Source organism: Jatropha curcas, chromosome 11 (assembly GCF_041381405.1).
Source record: "Jatropha curcas cultivar XTBG-Jc1 chromosome 11, XTBG_Jcur_1.0, whole genome shotgun sequence".
Lineage (NCBI taxonomy): Eukaryota > Viridiplantae > Streptophyta > Magnoliopsida > Malpighiales > Euphorbiaceae > Jatropha > Jatropha curcas.
The window spans coordinates 232,605-250,358 of NC_143161.1; the positions used below are offsets into that span (position 1 = coordinate 232,605).

General features: G+C 35.4%; 3 protein-coding genes across 6 annotated transcripts; 2 read left to right on the forward strand and 1 right to left on the reverse strand.

Moving 5' to 3' along the window:
- The first annotated feature begins 1,124 nt into the window (after nucleotides 1-1,124).
- EMB2369 (tRNA synthetase class I (I, L, M and V) family protein) lies at nucleotides 1,125-9,915 on the forward strand. Of its 2 annotated transcripts, none has more exons than XM_012235919.4 (20): nucleotides 1,125-1,618; nucleotides 1,998-2,142; nucleotides 2,237-2,293; nucleotides 2,860-2,979; nucleotides 3,065-3,169; nucleotides 3,283-3,506; nucleotides 3,630-3,696; nucleotides 3,774-3,928; nucleotides 4,138-4,402; nucleotides 4,493-4,687; nucleotides 5,389-5,468; nucleotides 6,085-6,147; nucleotides 6,265-6,346; nucleotides 6,686-6,763; nucleotides 6,832-6,933; nucleotides 7,073-7,245; nucleotides 7,343-7,520; nucleotides 8,384-8,461; nucleotides 8,617-8,748; nucleotides 9,180-9,915. In XM_012235919.4, the coding sequence occupies exons 1-20, from the start codon at nucleotides 1,206-1,208 to the stop codon at nucleotides 9,420-9,422; spliced, it is 2,955 nt and encodes a 984-aa protein (XP_012091309.1). In that variant the 5' UTR covers nucleotides 1,125-1,205; the 3' UTR covers nucleotides 9,423-9,915. The 2 variants fall into 2 exon arrangements, with proteins under 2 accessions (XP_012091309.1, XP_089572854.1); XM_089716728.1 differs by lacking the exon at nucleotides 1,125-1,618 and adding an exon at nucleotides 2,401-2,517 and having other exon boundaries at nucleotides 2,090-2,142.
- A 1,193-nt stretch (nucleotides 9,916-11,108) lies between these two features.
- On the forward strand, nucleotides 11,109-15,724 carry LOC105649302 (glycosyltransferase BC10). Of its 3 annotated transcripts, none has more exons than XM_012235917.4 (11): nucleotides 11,109-11,251; nucleotides 11,403-11,680; nucleotides 11,759-11,875; nucleotides 12,222-12,322; nucleotides 12,540-12,611; nucleotides 12,744-12,825; nucleotides 13,704-13,784; nucleotides 14,202-14,243; nucleotides 14,615-14,680; nucleotides 14,829-14,975; nucleotides 15,350-15,724. In XM_012235917.4, exons 2-11 carry the CDS (start codon nucleotides 11,411-11,413, stop codon nucleotides 15,527-15,529), a joined length of 1,158 nt encoding a protein of 385 aa, XP_012091307.1. In that variant the 5' UTR covers nucleotides 11,109-11,251; nucleotides 11,403-11,410; the 3' UTR covers nucleotides 15,530-15,724. The 3 variants fall into 3 exon arrangements, with proteins under 3 accessions (XP_012091307.1, XP_012091306.1, XP_089572653.1); XM_012235916.4 differs by having other exon boundaries at nucleotides 11,122-11,286; XM_089716527.1 differs by lacking the exon at nucleotides 11,109-11,251 and having other exon boundaries at nucleotides 11,390-11,680.
- Nucleotides 15,725-15,903: 179 nt separating this feature from the next.
- On the reverse strand, nucleotides 15,904-17,516 carry LOC105649301 (transmembrane protein, putative (DUF1068)). The gene is made up of 3 exons (XM_012235913.4): nucleotides 17,161-17,516; nucleotides 16,674-16,697; nucleotides 15,904-16,375 (listed from the first exon to the last, which is right to left on the reverse strand). The coding sequence occupies exons 1-3, from the start codon at nucleotides 17,381-17,383 to the stop codon at nucleotides 16,053-16,055; spliced, it is 570 nt and encodes a 189-aa protein (XP_012091303.2). The 5' UTR covers nucleotides 17,384-17,516; the 3' UTR covers nucleotides 15,904-16,052.
- Nucleotides 17,517-17,754: the final 238 nt, after the last annotated feature.

Sequence of the window (17,754 nt, forward strand, 5' to 3'; positions counted from 1 at the left end):
AGGATCCCTTCCTTAACTATAAAGGAAGGAATTGAATTCCCTAATGGTCAACAGAAATTTAATTAGTCAGCTGTTTGGGACAGTCCAACAAATGGGTGAGTCACTTCGATGTTAGAGTCATAGTCTAATCATCATGTTTCTGATAGCTGTTAGTAATTATTGATTTCAAACACTGTATTACTGAACACACTAAAAACATAATATTGCTACTTAATTAATCAGCTGTAAGGGACAATTGTTTCATTTTTAGGTTTTGACAATTTAGGGGACAATCGTCCCAACAAATGAGTGAGTCATTTGGATGTTACACTCATAGTCTCATTGCCATTGATTTTTGTAATGTTTGATTAATGTTCCTTGTAACTGTTAGCTGTTCTAGCTGCGGTAGTCATTGGCTGTTGGCTATTTTAGCTATTTTAGCAACGTTTGTCAATATACTATTGCTACTTAATTAATCAGCTGTACATGTGCTATTTTACTAGCATTACCTTAATGTATATAAGTTACTTTAAACATGCATGTTATTGACCAAAATCTACTTAAAAATCATAATAGCGTTTGTCACGTGCACATGCATTTTTATTAACATTTTATAAAATGTCACCTTAATGTATAAAAGCCAGTTTAAATAGCATGTAAGCTATTTTTAAACATGCATGTTATTACACACGAAAGCTACTTAAAAATCTGTTAAGATCTTTTTGGTAGTGTGAGCAAACTTTGGAAAAAAATCAAAATAACATTATTTTTATTTTTAGTTTTTGGTTCAGTTATTTAATCTTCAATTTCAATGTCGATTTTCAATCTTCATCTTTCATTTTCAATCTTTATATCGTTATTGCATAATAATTAGTTTTAAGAAAAATCAAACCGTTCAATTGAATCGATATGAACCAAATCGATTGATTCATCTGGTTTCCAAACTTATTTCAATGCAAATTAGTTTCAACCAAAAGTGAGTTTCAATTTTTGGTTTTTACGGTTGTATCCGATTCGAAATCGAACCTCCGTTTCCACGCCCACACCCCTACTTCCCAATGCAAGGCCCAAGGCTGAAAACGCCACATTATGGGCTCTATGTTAAGCCCAATATCCACTGCAAAAACGGTAGCCAAGAAATCTCAGCGCCAAACATTATCAACAAGAGATAGTCTGCTCTCTCAGAACTCTTCTTCTTTATTCTTTCTAATTTACATGTACAGGAAATGAATGCATCAACTTTCACACTAACCCAAATGGTCCCTTCAACATCTATTTTTCGTTACCAGAAGTTTCATTTCTCTGCTAAAAAACCGCAGTCTTCAAACCCCAGCACTCCCAACAAGAAAACTTGTTATGTCCCAAGAAAAAGAGCATATGGAAACAGCCTAAATTATCAAAGTTTTAGATTTAAAGAGATTAGAGTTAGGAGCTTAGTGAACAAACAAGACAATGAAGTTGAAGAACCTGAGCTGAAGCAGACGCAGAAGCAGCCAGTGGTGAAGAGAGCTTACCCTTTCCATGAAATAGAGCCCAAATGGCAGCGTTATTGGGATGATAATTACACTTTTCGAACCCCAGATGAAATTGACACCTCGAAGCCTAAGTTCTATGTGCTTGACATGTTCCCTTATCCCAGGTAACTGTTTTTCATTCCCTCTTTCTATTCTCCTTAAATTTCTCTTGATATCAGCCATTAAATAATCAAATATGGGAAGCCCAATATCATCATTTCTACTTGCCCTTAGACTTTGGTAATTGGATTTTTTTTTTTTTTTTTTTTTTTTTTTTGAACAAGACTTTGGTAATTGGATATGGGACTCAGGTATAAACAACATTTAATTTGGATTGCTATTCTCAATTCTAAAGCTTTAGCAATTGTGAGCTATTTCAACTGGTCAAACGTACGACAATTAGTTATAAAAATCAATGCAAATTCAAGGGATGGAAAATGTTGATTAATGAAATTTGTTATAACGAATGAGGTTTCTGGAATTATTTGTTGGTGGTTATTGCAGTGGATCTGGGTTACATGTTGGTCATCCACTGGGGTATACTGCCACAGATATTCTTGCCAGGTTCAGACGTATGCAGGGTTACAATGTTTTGCACCCAATGGGATGGGATGCATTTGGTTTACCTGCAGAGCAATATGCAATTGAGGTATGCTTTGCAGTGCTGATGAAAGCTTTGCATAATTTTCAGTTTTTATGGTTAACATTCTCATTGATTGATGGGTTGCATATGCGCGTAACAGACAGGAACACATCCGAAAATCACAACATTGAGGAATATTAACCGCTTCAGATCCCAGGTCAAGTAATGTCCCTACTATTTTTTTTTTTTTGCAGTTCTGAAGTAATGTTTCTTCGAGTCATGTGCCATGTGTGTCACAGAATGATTTTCAATCTTGTAATGCAGATTCTGTTACCTTTTTTTTTCTCACATGTTTAGAGCAACTGGAGCATCAGCATGAGAAACACCAAAGCAACACATGCATATACTTGGCATGTTGTTATGTTGATCAAAAGCACACAGGTCAATGTTTGAGAGTGCTCAAATGGAAGCTTATAATTTCACTTTGTATGTCATTCAGTTGCTTGCCTAATTATAGTGGAATGTGAAATTCTGAATGTTGAACAATTTTATTCATCTTGACCTCTATGAGGTGCTGCTGATGCAAGTTAAGCCACATGGAAAAATCATAACCTATTTAGAGAAGTTCCTTTTAGGCACTTGAGATGGCATTGCACTCTGTTCATCATGTATTAGCCTAACTGTCTATTCTATATCATGTGTTCCTGAATGTGGTTCTTTCTAAAAATGTTGACATCTAAATTTGTTCTTTCTTAATGTATTGACATCCAATTTTGTTTTCAGCTTAAATCGTTGGGATTCTCGTATGACTGGGATCGTGAAATTTCCACTATTGAACCAGAATACTATAAGTGGACACAGTGGATCTTTCTTCAGCTATTGAAGAGAGGATTGGCGTATCAGGTCTGGGATTATCTCCATTCCACCATCATATCCTCTCATTTCCTCCTTAAAACTGGATTTGATGGTCTACTTATTATTTGTTCAGGCTGAGGTTCCAGTCAATTGGTGCCCTGCGCTTGGCACTGTTCTGGCCAATGAGGAGGTTGTAGATGGGGTGAGTGAACGCGGTGGTCATCCAGTTATAAGAAAGGTGTGGCAGTATGTTATTTTATCTTTTAAAACATTTGTTCTATTCGCATTACTTTTCTTCTTTTTGTTGAATGGGCTTGTAATTTTACAGTGTCGTTGTTTATTACCAAGCAGCCAATGAGGCAATGGATGCTCAAGATAACTGCATATGCTGATCACCTTCTTGAAGACTTAGATGACCTTGACTGGCCTGAAAGTGTAAAAGACATGCAAAGGAATTGGATAGGGAGGTCAGAAGGGGCTGAGATAGAATTTCTTGTACTTGGTGATGATGGAAAGGAAAGAGGCGAAAAAATTATTGTTTATACTACGAGACCTGACACCATCTTTGGTGCAACGTACTTTCATATCCTATATTATTGTTGTTTATTTGATAAATCTATGCACCATGTGCTTGTTCAATAAATTTTTTATGCCATTCTCCCTGGATTGATAATTATTTTTTTCCTGGTTTGGTGCAGATATTTAGTTGTGGCACCAGAGCACTCTTTACTTTCATCATTAGTTTCTCTCGCCCAGAGTAGAAGTGTATTGTTCTTTTCTTCCTTTCCATATTTTGTCTCAACTGCCATGAACAGTTGCAAGGTAACAAATCTTGATCACAGGTGGAGGAATACAGAGATATTGCCTCTCGAAAGAGTGAACTTGAGAGGACTGAGCTTCAGAAGGAAAAAACTGGGGTGTTTAGTGGCTGCTATGCAAGAAATCCAGCTAATGGGAAAGCAATCCCAATATGGATTGCAGATTATGTTTTGGGCAGGTGTGCTTGGTTTTTTGTCTTTTTGTTGATGATAGTTGGCTGATGCATAAATGCTTAGGTTGCAACTTTCCCCCATGTATGTTGTCTACAGTGTGAAATGCATGAGCTGTTATTTGGAATATGATGTAATCATGCCATGGGATTATCAATACTAAGCATTTGGAGAGTGTTTGTTGGTGTCTTTGACATATATAATATTTTGGGTGCAGTTATGGGACTGGAGCAATTATGGCTGTGCCTGCACACGACACTCGTGATTATGAATTTGCCACTAGATATGACATTCCTATATGTTGGGTTGTGAAGCCAGATGGTGAAGATTGTGGTGATTCAGGAATAGCTTATGCAGGTGCAGGCATTATCTTAAATTCATCGAATTCAAGTGTGGGGCTTGACATCAATGGCTTGCCTAGCAAAGTAGCGGCATCCAAAGTCATTGAATGGGCTGAAAAAACTGGAAATGGGAAGAAAAAGGTGCTCTCTACTTATAATCTAAAGCTTACTGATACAGGTGATCTTGGGAGGAAGGTTATTATACTGAAAACATGTTGGGTCTTTCTTCAGGTGAATTACAAGTTAAGGGACTGGCTTTTTGCTCGGCAGCGTTACTGGGGGGAACCTATCCCAGTTGTTTTCTTGGAGGATAATGGTGAGAGTATTCCACTTTCTGAAAGGGATTTGCCCCTTAAATTACCCGAATTGGATGATTTCACTCCCACAGGGACGGGAGAACCACCACTGTCAAAAGCTATTTCTTGGGTATGTTTTTATCCTCACTGCAAGTGTTCCTTGTAATCTACAATGTTTCAGAGTTTGCAGTCTCTCTTTTTCTGATAGTATTTACCACAAAATCAATAATGAATCCATCACTCTTTCCCAGAGCTTGTGATGGTGCAGGATTCTGATTCATTGTATGTAGAGAAATTGTTTATTCAGTACAATCATTTCTATTCTAGAAATATAACAGATTATATCTTGGGGAAGCCAGTGGCATCTTGGAATCTTATATCTGGTTAACGCAGGAGAAGGCTGTTTATGAAGTTTCCTATTTACTTTGATAAAATTGATGCAATAGACTGGACCAAAAGGAGGGTGTCATGCTCAAAAGTGCTTAAATGGTCAATCGTTTTTCTTTGTGGCTGTTTCTATAAGTCAATGTAGAAATAATCCATTAATTTTCTCACTCCTTGGTTATGCAGCTTACGCTTCTATTAATGTGATCTTGCTTGCTAATTGACTGCTAAATTCAGGGAAAATCCTGGAAATTTGATGAATTAATAATTTTGCTACATGTTTTTGCTTCATTATATAGATCTCAGGCTCTCTCTCTCTCTCTCTCTCTCTCTCTCTCTCTCTCTCTCTCACAGTCTCTCTACTTTTCTCCTTTCTCCCAGCGACATCTGTATTTTTGTTTCCTTAAATATGTTGTATGTCAATTTCTTTTTGTGGCTTATTTTCAGGTGAAAACCACTGATCCTTCATCTGGAAAACCTGCCAGAAGAGAAACAAGCACCATGCCACAGTGGGCTGGTTCTTGCTGGTAACATATATGTTGCTACTTAAAAATGTTTCTGCTGGCAACACATTTTTTACTACCCTAAATGTCAAAATGTCAAAATTTCTAACTTTATCAAAAATTAGGACATGTTACTAGCTGGACAGACCATATTCCTATGTCACATTTTGTTTATCCAATTATTTATGGTTCTGCTTCTCAGATGTCCATAATGACTATTTTCTTTCACTCACAAAATTTAATCATTCTTTGTATATGCTACGATCGAGTAGTTATTAATATATGTATACTCTCACTTCAAATCTAGTCAGAGCATTTTCTTAACCTTCTCTTCCTTTGGAGAGAAAATATGGAGCAGGTGGGATAATTGGGTAGCTAACCTGCTGTGAACTAATGAAAATTTAATAGATAGGGAATCTGGACTAATTTGGCAGTTGACTTGAACAATAACTGTTACAATTTGAAGTTAGTAACTATTTGTTTGAAGAACAACCATGTTTCATCCTTAAATTAATCTTTTGCAATGAATGGGAATGAATGGAAGTTTGTCATTTTGTTTTCCAGCATTTTCTATTGAGCAAAATGTTAGTTCAAGTTTTCTTTGATATTTGATGTTCTAGAATTTTTCTGGAATGTTCAGGTATTATTTGAGATATATGGACCCAAAGAACTCCGAGCAATTAGTTGATAAGACAAAAGAAATGTAAGATTTGGTCTTAGTAACATAAAAAGAATGTACTTATGTTATTTAAATTATGAACTTGAATATATTTTTTGTGCTGTTATTTCTTTTCTATTTTAAGATTATATTTGCCAATAGGTATTGGAGTCCAGTTGATGTCTATATTGGTGGTGCAGAGCACGCTGTTCTCCACTTACTTTATTCAAGATTCTGGCACAAGGTTTTGTGATCTGAATGCATTGTTGTTTATAATAATTTTGAGATTAACTTGATGAATCAATTAATGTCATTTTCGACAAATAACACCTGTTTATGCAGCTTGTTATCTATCATCATCATTGTCAATGTGGATCTCTGTCTTTTGTTACAGTTTTTGTTGTATTCTTTGTCTCCACTCAGGTTTACCATTGACTTATGCTTGCATAGATCAATCTAGTGCTTGTGAAATGAGCCTATATATCAAAATTAGCAGTGCACTTCCCACAACCAAATAATGAATTGTCTAACTTTATTAATTTATGTCATAAGATGTATTTCTTACAGAAAATATGTATTTCAGGTGCTTTATGATATTGGTGTTGTCTCAACTAAAGAGCCCTTCAAGTGTGTTATAAACCAAGGAATCATCCTTGGAGAAGTAAGTACACTTGTTTGTGTGCATCAAAATATAAACCATCACCATTTTTCTAATGATATGGGTGGCAGGTTCAATATATGGCCTACAAGGACCCAGATGGGAACTATGTGTCTGCAGATTCTGCTGATATATTGGGTGAACTTTATCAGGAAATAATTCCTGAGGAAAAGGTATTTTCTTACATGAATGAATATAGTGGCATTTTCTTGTCTTCATACAAGACTGTCTACACTTGTTGAGATATTCGTCTATTATTTACAGCTTTGTATCTTCTTAATTTCTGACAAAATCCCATTTCTCTTTATTCAGGTGATAAAATCTGGGGATTCATTTGTGCTGAAAGATGACCGTGATATTCGTTTGATTGCCCGTGCTCATAAGATGAGTAAAAGTAGGGGCAATGTTGTCAATCCTGATGATGTTGTTTCAGAATATGGTGCAGACTCTCTTAGATTATATGAAATGTTTATGGGACCATTTAGGTATGCCTTACTTTCTTGGTTTTAACTTGTGCAGAGTGTTAGAGAAAATAAAGATATTCTCTCATATGATTATGTCCTCAATGCATTATGCTTTCAGAGACTCAAAAACATGGAGTACTAGCGGCATTGAAGGTGTATACCGATTTTTGGGAAGAACTTGGAGGCTGATTGTTGGTTCACCTTTAGCTAATGGTGCTTTCAAAGATGGAACCGTGGCGAGTGATGATGAACCAACTTATGAACAGCTACGTTCTCTACATAAATGCATAGCAAAGGTTATATCGAAATCTGAATATTCAGCATCTCTTTCTCTCTATGAGAGTATTCCTTTGTTCACTTGTCCACTACCTTTCCTAAAAGATATCAACCTGCATTTGTTTGTTTGTGGATTTGGTTGGGTGCTTTGACTACATCTTGAATAGGACTGGAGTTTTGTTTTAAAACCAACAAGATAATTTCTATCCAAGTTTCTTCCTCCAATAACTCTCACATGCTTCCCTGTTATTGATTACACTAATTAGTTATCAATATTAAAAAGTTCCTGAGGATAGATACAGCTTCATATGAAGATGCATCCTAATTATAATGACTTACAGAAACAGGTGTATTAATGCGAAGATTAATTTTGAAAATTAAGATCGATATCTCAATAGTCGAAGAATGTATTGTAAAGTTAAATCCTTTGATATTGTTAAGAATTACGATAAAGAATTCTATATACTATGCATTTCCCTAATTTTTGATATATGTATCAAAAGCAAATACCTGCTAAGTGGGGAGAGTAAATAACTTTACTTAGCTTTATCCTTATAAGAATATTCCATCCAGAAAACACAAATCAACAGCCTTAATCCCGAAATGTTCTATTTAACAGTTGCATATATGCTCCAAGATGCTCAAGTTTTTACTATATTTAGTTTAACTACATGGTCGATAGACACAACTAGAGTTGTGGTTACCCTGCCTAACCATATAGAGTTCTGAGTGGTATGGGGCTTTCTCTTGGGCGAGAATCCATCAATTGTGTGGTTCTACAGATCAGAAGAAAGGCTGCTTTATTTGTTTGGAAGTTTCTGTCAAAGCAGATTCTGACACACTCCATCCTTATGAAACTCGAGGAATTGATTTTGCTTCACAGGTAACAGAAGAAATTGAAGGGACACGATTCAACACAGGAATTTCAGCAATGATGGAGTTCATTAATTCAGCATATAAGGTCTTGCCACAATTTCCTTTTATTCCTTGTTAAGGAGTTCGCTACATTTTATTTTATTTCTTACCCACTCTTCCTCCTCTTTCATGTCTTCTCTTTTGTTTCATGATTGATATTTTCCTGTTAATTGTAACAACTTTTGCTTGCATTATCACTAGTGGAATAAACTTCCAAGGTCAATTGTTGAAGAATTTGTCTTACTGCTCTCTCCTTATGCACCTCACATAGCTGAGGAGCTTTGGTTTCGGTTAGGGCACTCAAATTCATTGGCATATGAACCATTTCCTGAGGTAAATTTCTGTCTTCAACTCAGCTGTATATGTTTGACATCTTGTTTGTTATGTTATTTTGACTTTTATTTCTCGGCGTTCTTTAATACATTGTTGTTTTAGTCCTTGTCCATGTATGATGATCTAAAATGCTGTAGTGCTTTGAATTAGTCATCAAATAATTTTCATTTGAGGGTGACAAAACTCGTTCTCTGGATTAACAAACAACGGACTGGATAATCCAGACAGTGGACTGGATTTGCCATCAGAATGGCAATGAGTAATCTGATTGTGTCCGTGTCTTATTAATTTCCAGTCAATATAATTCATTGTGGAGTGCGCTTTAGAGTTTAGATTCCATGATGGATAAGATGCACTTGGTTGAATAGTAACCACTTATATCTACCTGGGTCCTTTTTTTGAGACTACTCACCCAGTTATTCCAATTTCAGGCCAATCCTGCTTACCTGAAGGATACTTTTGTCATCTTGCCAGTTCAGATCAATGGCAAAACACGAGGCACTATACAGGTTGAAGAAGGATGCTCAGAGGAGGATGCTTTCAGATTAGCTTCCGAGGATGAGAAGCTCTCCAGGTATCTGGATGGAAAATCTATCAGGAAAAGAATCTTCATTCCAGGAAAGATTCTAAATGTTATTTTGGGCCCTCAAAATGTCAAGGCAGGTGTCCGATAGTGCATTTGACCTCTGTTAAGTCCACAATTCACTTTAAATTGGCATCTGCGCTGCAAATAAAATTTAAATCTCGAGGAGAGGCAAATGTACTTAATGGTTCTAAGCTTGAAACTGAATTGGATGTCTACATGCTCCAGGTTAGATCATCGATTGCATATAGGGAACTGTCGGTTCCATTCAGGATACAAGGGTGATAGCAGAAAGTTTCTTGCTGCTACTAGTCATGCCTTGAGGGACATGCAAGAAAATTTGTGGATTGAGTTATTTTGCAAACGCATCGATGTATTTATGGTTGAACCATCAGAGTGTACCTACTTGCTTATTATCTGTAATATTCGAGCTCGGACACAGATTTATGATGTTCTGTTTGAGCAGGGAGGCTCTTCGCTCAGCTGTTTTGTGCAGTTGGTTGCTGATTTGTATTTAACGGTTAGGTGATTAATTTGATAAGGATTTTTTATCAATAGCTATTAATTGTCGATTCTTTTGATCATATGATGGAATTTTTTCTTATCAGTTAAAAGTTGGTTTGTATTTATATTATATTTAGGCTATATTATTCTTATAAAAATAATTATTTTTTTGCAACTTAATATTTTTATTTGATTATTTTATTTATAATTATTTAAAGATAATAAAATATTAAATATTATTATAAAAAATTAATTAATATTTTATTTATGTAAGATTAAAATGAAAAATAGTATATTCATTCATTTTAAATAAATATATCATACGACGATCTGAGAAAATAATTTTTTTTTTTTATGATTTTTAAGGACCAGCCTTGTCCGAGGGAACAACTATAAATAAACTGCGTAATGTAGGTGAGGCCTACATGTTTATGTCATCATATTCTCTTTTTAGTCTCTATTATTATTATTATTAATAGGACAAATTGTTTTGGGTAAATGATTGAAGCCATAGGACTTTAGTCTATTTTGCTTTTGCATAATGTTAGTTGAGAGACAATCAGACAATGTGTAATGGTTCGATTTATTAGCTGTGTCCACATGCGTGTGAAGAGTATTTATTACTTTCCAACTTAACGCATTTTTTATTTTTATTTTAATCATATAATCATCTAATGAACTTATATAATATTTTTGATTATTCGCTAAAATATTAGTTTCATTCATTTTTTTTTATTTTAAATGAATTATTTTCATTTAAATGAATTATTTTCATTAATTTGGTTTATAGGTGAACACATATATTGTATTTTAAAATATTTTTAAATACACCAAGTTAATAAATTTTTTTTTCTAAAAATCAATATATGTTTAAAAATGCTTTTAATTTTATTTGTGATTGGTTTGATGTATGAATAAATTATATATGATAAATATAGGTAAATCATTCTCATACTCGTTTATGTTATTCTTCTATATACAGTATGCACAACCAAGGTGGATACACTTGCTGGTAATTGTAAGTAAACAATTTTAATTAGGTCCACATCTCCAAATTTGAACCTTTTGGTCAAGTTTTCTTACCTTATGAGGGCCAAATTCTCTCTCGTCATTTCCATTCCAAAAAACAAATCAAACATAATTAGGTAATTAGTTAGGTCGACCACGCGCCAAATCCTCCTTGACGGTGCCGTTTTATTGTGTCAATGCCTTCAATATACCGTAGGACCCACCTTTGATTTTCCATTTTTGAACGTGGGTTAAGGCCAGACTTGCGCCGCTGCGCTGCCATTTCTACAGGTTTGAACCCAAACGGCCACGTTTTCATTTTCTCTTTTCCCATTCTTGTTCGCTTCATTGAGCTTCGACAAAGAAAAGAAACGCCAGCATTTAGCATGTACAGCTCTTTCTTTCCATGTTAGTCTCTTACCATCAATTCCATCACATTCAATGTACTCTCTCTCTCCTTTTTCTCTCTTTACATATTCTCTTGAATTTTTGCCACTTTTGTCATTCGATTTTCTTTTTTTTTTTTTTGTTTGATGCGTTGAAATCATGGCCCTTGCAGGAAGAACCATGACGAAGAAAGCCCAACCGATACCCGTACGCCACGTCATTTGGTTCGGCTGGAAGCTCGTCCTCTTCCTTTCTGTCACTCTCTGCGTCTTCGCTCTTCTAAGACTCCATTTTCAATCCGATTTCTCGTCTCAGACTTCTACCTTTTATCGCCCGAGATCTCGAATTTCTCGCCGTAGCTTCGAGTTCGTCGGTCCTCCTAAGTTGGCCTTTCTTTTTCTCGTCTGCAAAGACCTGCCTCTCGATTTCCTCTGGGGAAGCTTCTTCGAGGTAATTTGGAATTGGAATTTGTTTCCTTATCTTTTTATCTGGAAAATGATCGGGTTAACAGAACGAAGTGGCTTGCAGAATGCCGACGTGGCTAATTTCTCCATTTTTATTCACTCGGCGCCTGGTTTTGAGTTCGACGAGTCAACAACACGGTCGCATTTCTTCTACGGTCGGCAGTTAAAGAATAGTATCCAGGTACTTAATGTTTCCTTTTTTTTTTTTTTTTTTTTTTTTTTTTTTTTTTGTAGAAACTTCCTCTTTTAATAGTTCATTATACATGTTAGGTAATAAAAGGAACATCAAATATTGATTTAGGATTTTTCTCTTAATTGCTAAGCGAAGGCGTACTCGAAGTTTGATTGCTGTTTTTATCATCCCCTTTAAAGAGTGACTTCGGTTATACTGATGCATCGTTCTTAATTCAATTTTCTTTCTTTTTTTTAATTTATTTTTTTTAAATACTGGATTCTTTCTTATACTAAAAATAGAACTGATTGATGGATAAACTTGTTTTGGAAATTTTTGTGGTCACGTTTTGCAGGTAGTCTGGGGAGAGTCGAGTATGATTGAAGCAGAGAGGTTGTTGCTTGCAGCTGCTTTGGAAGATCCGGCAAATCAAAGATTCGTGCTTCTCTCTGACAGGTTGGCTGGTGGTTTCCTTAGAAATTTAAAAAATGAAAATTTTTATTTCTCACGGGATTTGGCCAATTGGCCTTTAACGTTTCACAAGTTTAGCAAGTGGAGGCTTGCATTTAGTATAATCAATGTTGCATTTCATGTGAGGATTTTGGGTTGTTAAACTAAGGTTGTTTATAGATTTCTGTTGGTATTGATATATGTTTTTCACTAAATGTCGCAGCTGTGTTCCCCTGTACAACTTTAGCTACATATACGGCTACTTGATGGCTTCTCATAGGAGTTTTGTGGACAGGTAGATAGAGGCTTTGATACTTGAGGTGCCAAGCACAGGATTATATGGAACTTTCAGCATTATTCAACCTTTTTTTATTAATACTTCCACATTTTGTAATGCTAAGATTTATGCAGTTGTTCTGTCTTGTAGCTTTATTGAAACAAAAGGAGAGCGCTACAACCCGAAAATGTCGCCTATCATACAAAAAAAGAAATGGCGAAAAGGATCCCAGGTTAACTCTATTGCACTTTCACTTTAGTCAAATTACTTTGAGGCCATTAATTGGGGTAAATTAAGGTTTAAGAGAATTCATTAGTTTTTGAATGTTTCATGGAATATTTCCTTGGCATTGATTTTGGTGTAATGAAAGCAATATAGCTCATAAAGTCATGTAACATGGAAATTGCATTACCATAACTGAAATGGTATCATTTGATAATATTCAGGTTAGTGACGCTTTATTGTCACCTGTGGTGGATGCAATCTTCTTGCACAACCTATCTTATACAGAATTCACTTTGCTAGAAGCACAAACTAATATAAATCTTGAGGGAGATTGTATTTCCTTGGAATCTGAAATTGCATTAATTTTGACCTGACCAGTATTTGAAGTCATATATTCTGCCAATTTGACCAGAGATTTTCACAGCATTTGCAAATGATGTTTTTCTCATCATTCTAATATATATATTTTTTAATTGATGTTAATTAAGTAAGATTTTGGCCTATTTGTTGATGTTGACATGTTAGTAAAAGCTTGACTGGCTAAGTTAGAGCATCATGCAAAGTTGCCTGAGATTTTGAAAGCAGGAAGCATTTTTTATTCAGTTCCTGAGCATAAATTTAATTGGTTCTCTTGCTACTGTAACCTGGGAAGATTGCTTCGTAAAAATGGCCTTATCATTGGAATGACATTAAGAGCATCAGCTTTAATTGATGGTTTTTCTTGCTTGTCAGTTTAATCCTCAGCATTACTATATTATACATATAGCTTTGAGTCTTGACTTGACAATGTAATGTAGTTGTTATTTCATTAAGTATAGGAATGTCTCCCTCATCCCTGGTATATCTAATTTATCTTCCATCTTGCTATTCATTTTGCAATTTCAGTGGATCACCTTAGTGAGAAGTCATGCAGAGAAGATTGTAGATGATGAGGTTATATTTCCAGTCTTTAAGAAACATTGCAAGGTACTTAAATATTGCTGTTACACACGAAGCTGCAATCCAAATTTGTATTGCCTGTTTTAGTCTGTTACTTACAAACTTTTTTGGCTATAAGTAACAGCAACATGAATGATATATTCATGAATGGAGCAAACTAAAACATGAACCTTTTACCGCTGTAACCTAAGAAATTACGACTTAAATTATCTTTTCTTCTTTGGTAGTTTATTCTGTTTATTAGTAAATTAGTAAATGCCTGCTTGGGTCCTATTTAATTTTGCTTTAAAACAGATGGTTTCAATTTTGTATTTTTGGTTTCTAGTGTTAACAAAATATGAATTCTTAAAAGATAATTTTAATTGGATGGAACCACTGTCCAAAAACTATTTGAAATTTGTTTTATGATGTAATAGCTTATTCTTTGCATTTTATATTGTGCAGCTGGGCCTACCTCCAGATGCCGTCAAGAGAAAAGTGTTTATTGTAAGTTCAATTTGAAAATGATTTATATCTAGAAGATGAAATGTTTTCTGAACTTTTGGATATTTTTTTTATCCAGTTTCATGTATAACTTGCTTCGTTATAATTTCGGGATGTGATGAACTCTTCTCTCATTGCCAATGTTCACTAATGCACCTCATACTTTTTGCTAATAAAGCTATGATGCTTTGATTTCTATCCTTTTTCTGTAGTTGGTGCAATATAGATGTTACTTCCTAATTGGAGCTTGCTCATTGTATTATTTTGGAGATATTCTGTACTTTTTTTGTATACTGGATGCAGTTCCGTTACATTTATTTCCCTTCCCAGTTTCTGGGAATTGATAGTTTCTTCTGATTTTACCTTATTACTAGATCGAGAAACTTAAAAAGCTGGAGACCTGTATTGCTGATGAACACTACGTGCCAACATTGCTTTCGGTAAGAAATATTCTGGGTTTTCTCTAGCAGTGGCTTTCGTTTATCTCACATTCTGTTAGTAATTAATACTGAAGCAGAGGACACGGTCATCAATGATAGAATTAGTATCAAACTTTTCCTATCCAAAATTCGATTCTGTACTTGTCAGGTGGCTGGGCTGGAAGGTGAACTTGAAAGAAGAACTTTGACCTATACTGTGTGGAATCAGTCTCTGGCAAAAATGGAAACTAAAGGTTGGCATCCTATCACATTCACCTATGCAAATGCAAGCCCTAAAAAGATCAATGAAATAAAGGTATTATTTTTACCGTTAGTCTATTGGAATTGCAGTCCATGTATGCATGAGAAAACTGTGTATACCCAATCATTATATTTGTGGCTGTAATTGATCTTCTTTTCTAGGACATGCATTAGTCTTCTGAGTGCTGCATTTGTCTGAGAATGGTGGTAGTATCAACGTTGTTGTTCAATGCGTTGGTTGTTCTGCTTGAAAATTTTGGGAGGATTGATCTATTCTGGCAAAAAATGATTATTGTTGCACAATACCAGCATTTTATCTGTTTCTCTTTGTGATTTATTTTTTCAGATTCTGGCTATAGTTTGCCATGATCTGTTCTTTTTTGGCACCACATGCTCCTAATTGTGGTATTCTTTTGTTCAATTCAACAGGCTATCAACCATGTATACTATGAGACCGAGTACCGGACAGAATGGTGCCGCACTAACTCAACATCTGTTCCCTGTTTCCTTTTTGCAAGGAAGTTTTCTAGGGGAGCTGCCATGCGCCTTTTGAGTGAGGGCGTGGTTGGTCCCTTTGATGCCTCAGCATTATTGGCTTCATCCAACTGATCATAGTGGCCTGTTCTCCGATAGCAATCTTTAGCTGTCAACTGACTTGCTCTGAAGTATTGATGAGACTGCAGGTGGAGCGCCTGTACATTATACAGTTGTATACATAGATAGATACAAATACTGATAATTTTTATTGACAGTATTGCAACTGTAGCGGCTATTTGATTAATCCTATAGAAAATTTAGCTGGAACATCATTTTCATTATAATGTTACATTCATCTGGGAAAAATTCCCTTGCATTCAAAAGGCCATATCCTGCTGTTCTCTTTCTGCAGTGGTTGCTTATCCCAATGATTTAATAAACTCGGAATTAGAATTTTAATGCCCGGGCTTCCCCTCCATACAAGCAACTTCCCATAACAGCAAAAATTGAGTCGAAAGTGAAAAATGAATGAATTGGATGACCTCAGAAGCAAGCAGGAGAAAAACAAGATTAACAAAAAGAAATTAAGCGATTCCTCAAAGTTGAAACTGCCTGAACAATTTTGATCAACCACTTGAAAAAAGCAATGCGGCATTTAAGAAGCACGAGACCTTGAGACATCTTCTTTCCATCCTCTCTGAAGAGCTCTAAGTTCCCACATGGCACTAAGTTTCCTCTGTGCTTCTAACGTGGCTTCAGCTCTTTCCCTTGCCTCTTCACAAGTTTCCATTCCTGCATTGCACTTATCTGCCTCCTTTTGATACTGCGATGCCATTTTCTTAGCCTCCAGCAGGGCCAGATCTACACGCCGTTGTTTTTTAAGAGCCTCTTCTTCTTTCAGCCTCACCTCCTCTGATAATAGTTCTATAAAGCTCTTCTCCATCTCCTCGCTCACATCAGGATCGTGCTTCATACACTCTACAAATGTACCAACACAAGAGCAATAAATTCCACAACCAAGCAATTACATTTTGGACACTATTAATCTCAACACGAGCTACTCTTTACAGTTCCATCATAACAAAATCTATAGCATCTTTAACTAAAAGATTAAACATGTTATATTTCAAAATAAGTAAATGGAAATCAAACCATATTTCGTTATTTCTAACACCAGAAAATCAAGGGTTTTAAGTTTGGTGACAAAAATAAAATAGCAGTGATCTAAGCACCAACAACTGTTCAGGTTGATGATGTAATAGGGAGGGATATTAACCTGTAAAGGAATTGTTGCTCAATCCTGCAAGAAAACAGACAGGCATCACATCAGCTTCCAAGACTGGTACTTATTTCAGCACAAAATTGATATGAATATCCTGCAAGATTCGTGATAATAGAGTAATTATTGTTCAGGACCTATACACATATATGCATGACGGACAAAGTGGTCATAATCGCTTATCAAGATTTTCGAAATTCTTGACAAAACAACCATAGAATTGATTATTATGGAACAAAACAGTGATTGTATTAATGTGTACAACACATTCCTCGACAATGCCAAATAGGAAATGATAACAAGAAAGTAGAAACCTAAATGATCTACATTCTACAATCCCTGCTATTGTCTCTTTTTGTATAAGAAAATTTAAATCCTACTCATGAAATCCAGACCCCTGTTTAAAGAATTAGTATCATACGATCCTCGCATTTAGCATCCATACATGCATTACATTTTACATAGAGGTACAGAGAGAAAATACCATTAGGAAGAGAGAGGAGGGGTTGAGAAGAGCAATCGCAGGGGCAGAGAGGGCAATACGAAGAGGAGGAGGAGGAAGAAGAAGAGCGAAGAGCAGCCACTATAATATCAGAAAGGTGCCAGTAAAGGGGAGGGGCGACTATATATCCCACAAGGCAAAGCCCCATCATCCACATTACCGTCTTCAAACCCTTTTGGTGTCCCCTATTATGAATATGGTTCATCTCTGTTTTCTTGTATTGTGTTCGTTCTGATCAAAATTGTTTGGGATTTAGCGCTTTTTCTCCATGCTTTCTAACTCCCTCTCTCCCCAAATGCCGCCACATGAGCAGGCGGAGTTGCGATACTGTCGTCACCTCAACTAAATTATGGCCACGTGTTTTATTTAGTTTAACATTTATGACTTGTTTTATGTATGTAGGAAAAAAATTTTGGTTTGCACCCTTTTTATTCTTTAACAATAAAATTGAAAATTACATTTTTTTAATCAAAAGAACATTTTTTTAATCAAAAAAACATTTTTTTAATTCTTCAATCTTCCATTAATTTACATATTTTATAGAATTTAAATGTTAATTGCTTTCTACATTTATCA

What these genes read in the sequence shown, in the direction of transcription:
- EMB2369 (XM_012235919.4), top strand. Translation starts at nt 1,206, where the DNA reads ATGAATGCATCAACTTTCACACTAACCCAAATGGTCCCTTCAACATCT. An exon ending in GTCATCCAGTTATAAGAAAG is followed by an intron (nt 3,170 to 3,282) that starts GTGTGGCAGTAT and finishes ATTACCAAGCAG; the next exon opens with CCAATGAGGCAATGGATGCT. An exon ending in TCATTAATTCAGCATATAAG is followed by an intron (nt 8,462 to 8,616) that starts GTCTTGCCACAA and finishes CATTATCACTAG; the next exon opens with TGGAATAAACTTCCAAGGTC.
- LOC105649302 (XM_089716527.1), top strand. Translation starts at nt 11,390, where the DNA reads ATGGCCCTTGCAGGAAGAACCATGACGAAGAAAGCCCAACCGATACCC. An exon ending in TTCGTGCTTCTCTCTGACAG is followed by an intron (nt 12,323 to 12,539) that starts GTTGGCTGGTGG and finishes TAAATGTCGCAG; the next exon opens with CTGTGTTCCCCTGTACAACT. An exon ending in TCTTTAAGAAACATTGCAAG is followed by an intron (nt 13,785 to 14,201) that starts GTACTTAAATAT and finishes TATATTGTGCAG; the next exon opens with CTGGGCCTACCTCCAGATGC.
- LOC105649301 (XM_012235913.4), bottom strand. Translation starts at nt 17,383, where the DNA reads ATGAACCATATTCATAATAGGGGACACCAAAAGGGTTTGAAGACGGTA. An exon ending in CCTCCTCTCTCTTCCTAATG is followed by an intron (nt 16,698 to 17,160) that starts GTATTTTCTCTC and finishes GTTTTCTTGCAG; the next exon opens with GATTGAGCAACAATTCCTTT. An exon ending in GAGCAACAATTCCTTTACAG is followed by an intron (nt 16,376 to 16,673) that starts GTTAATATCCCT and finishes GTACATTTGTAG; the next exon opens with AGTGTATGAAGCACGATCCT.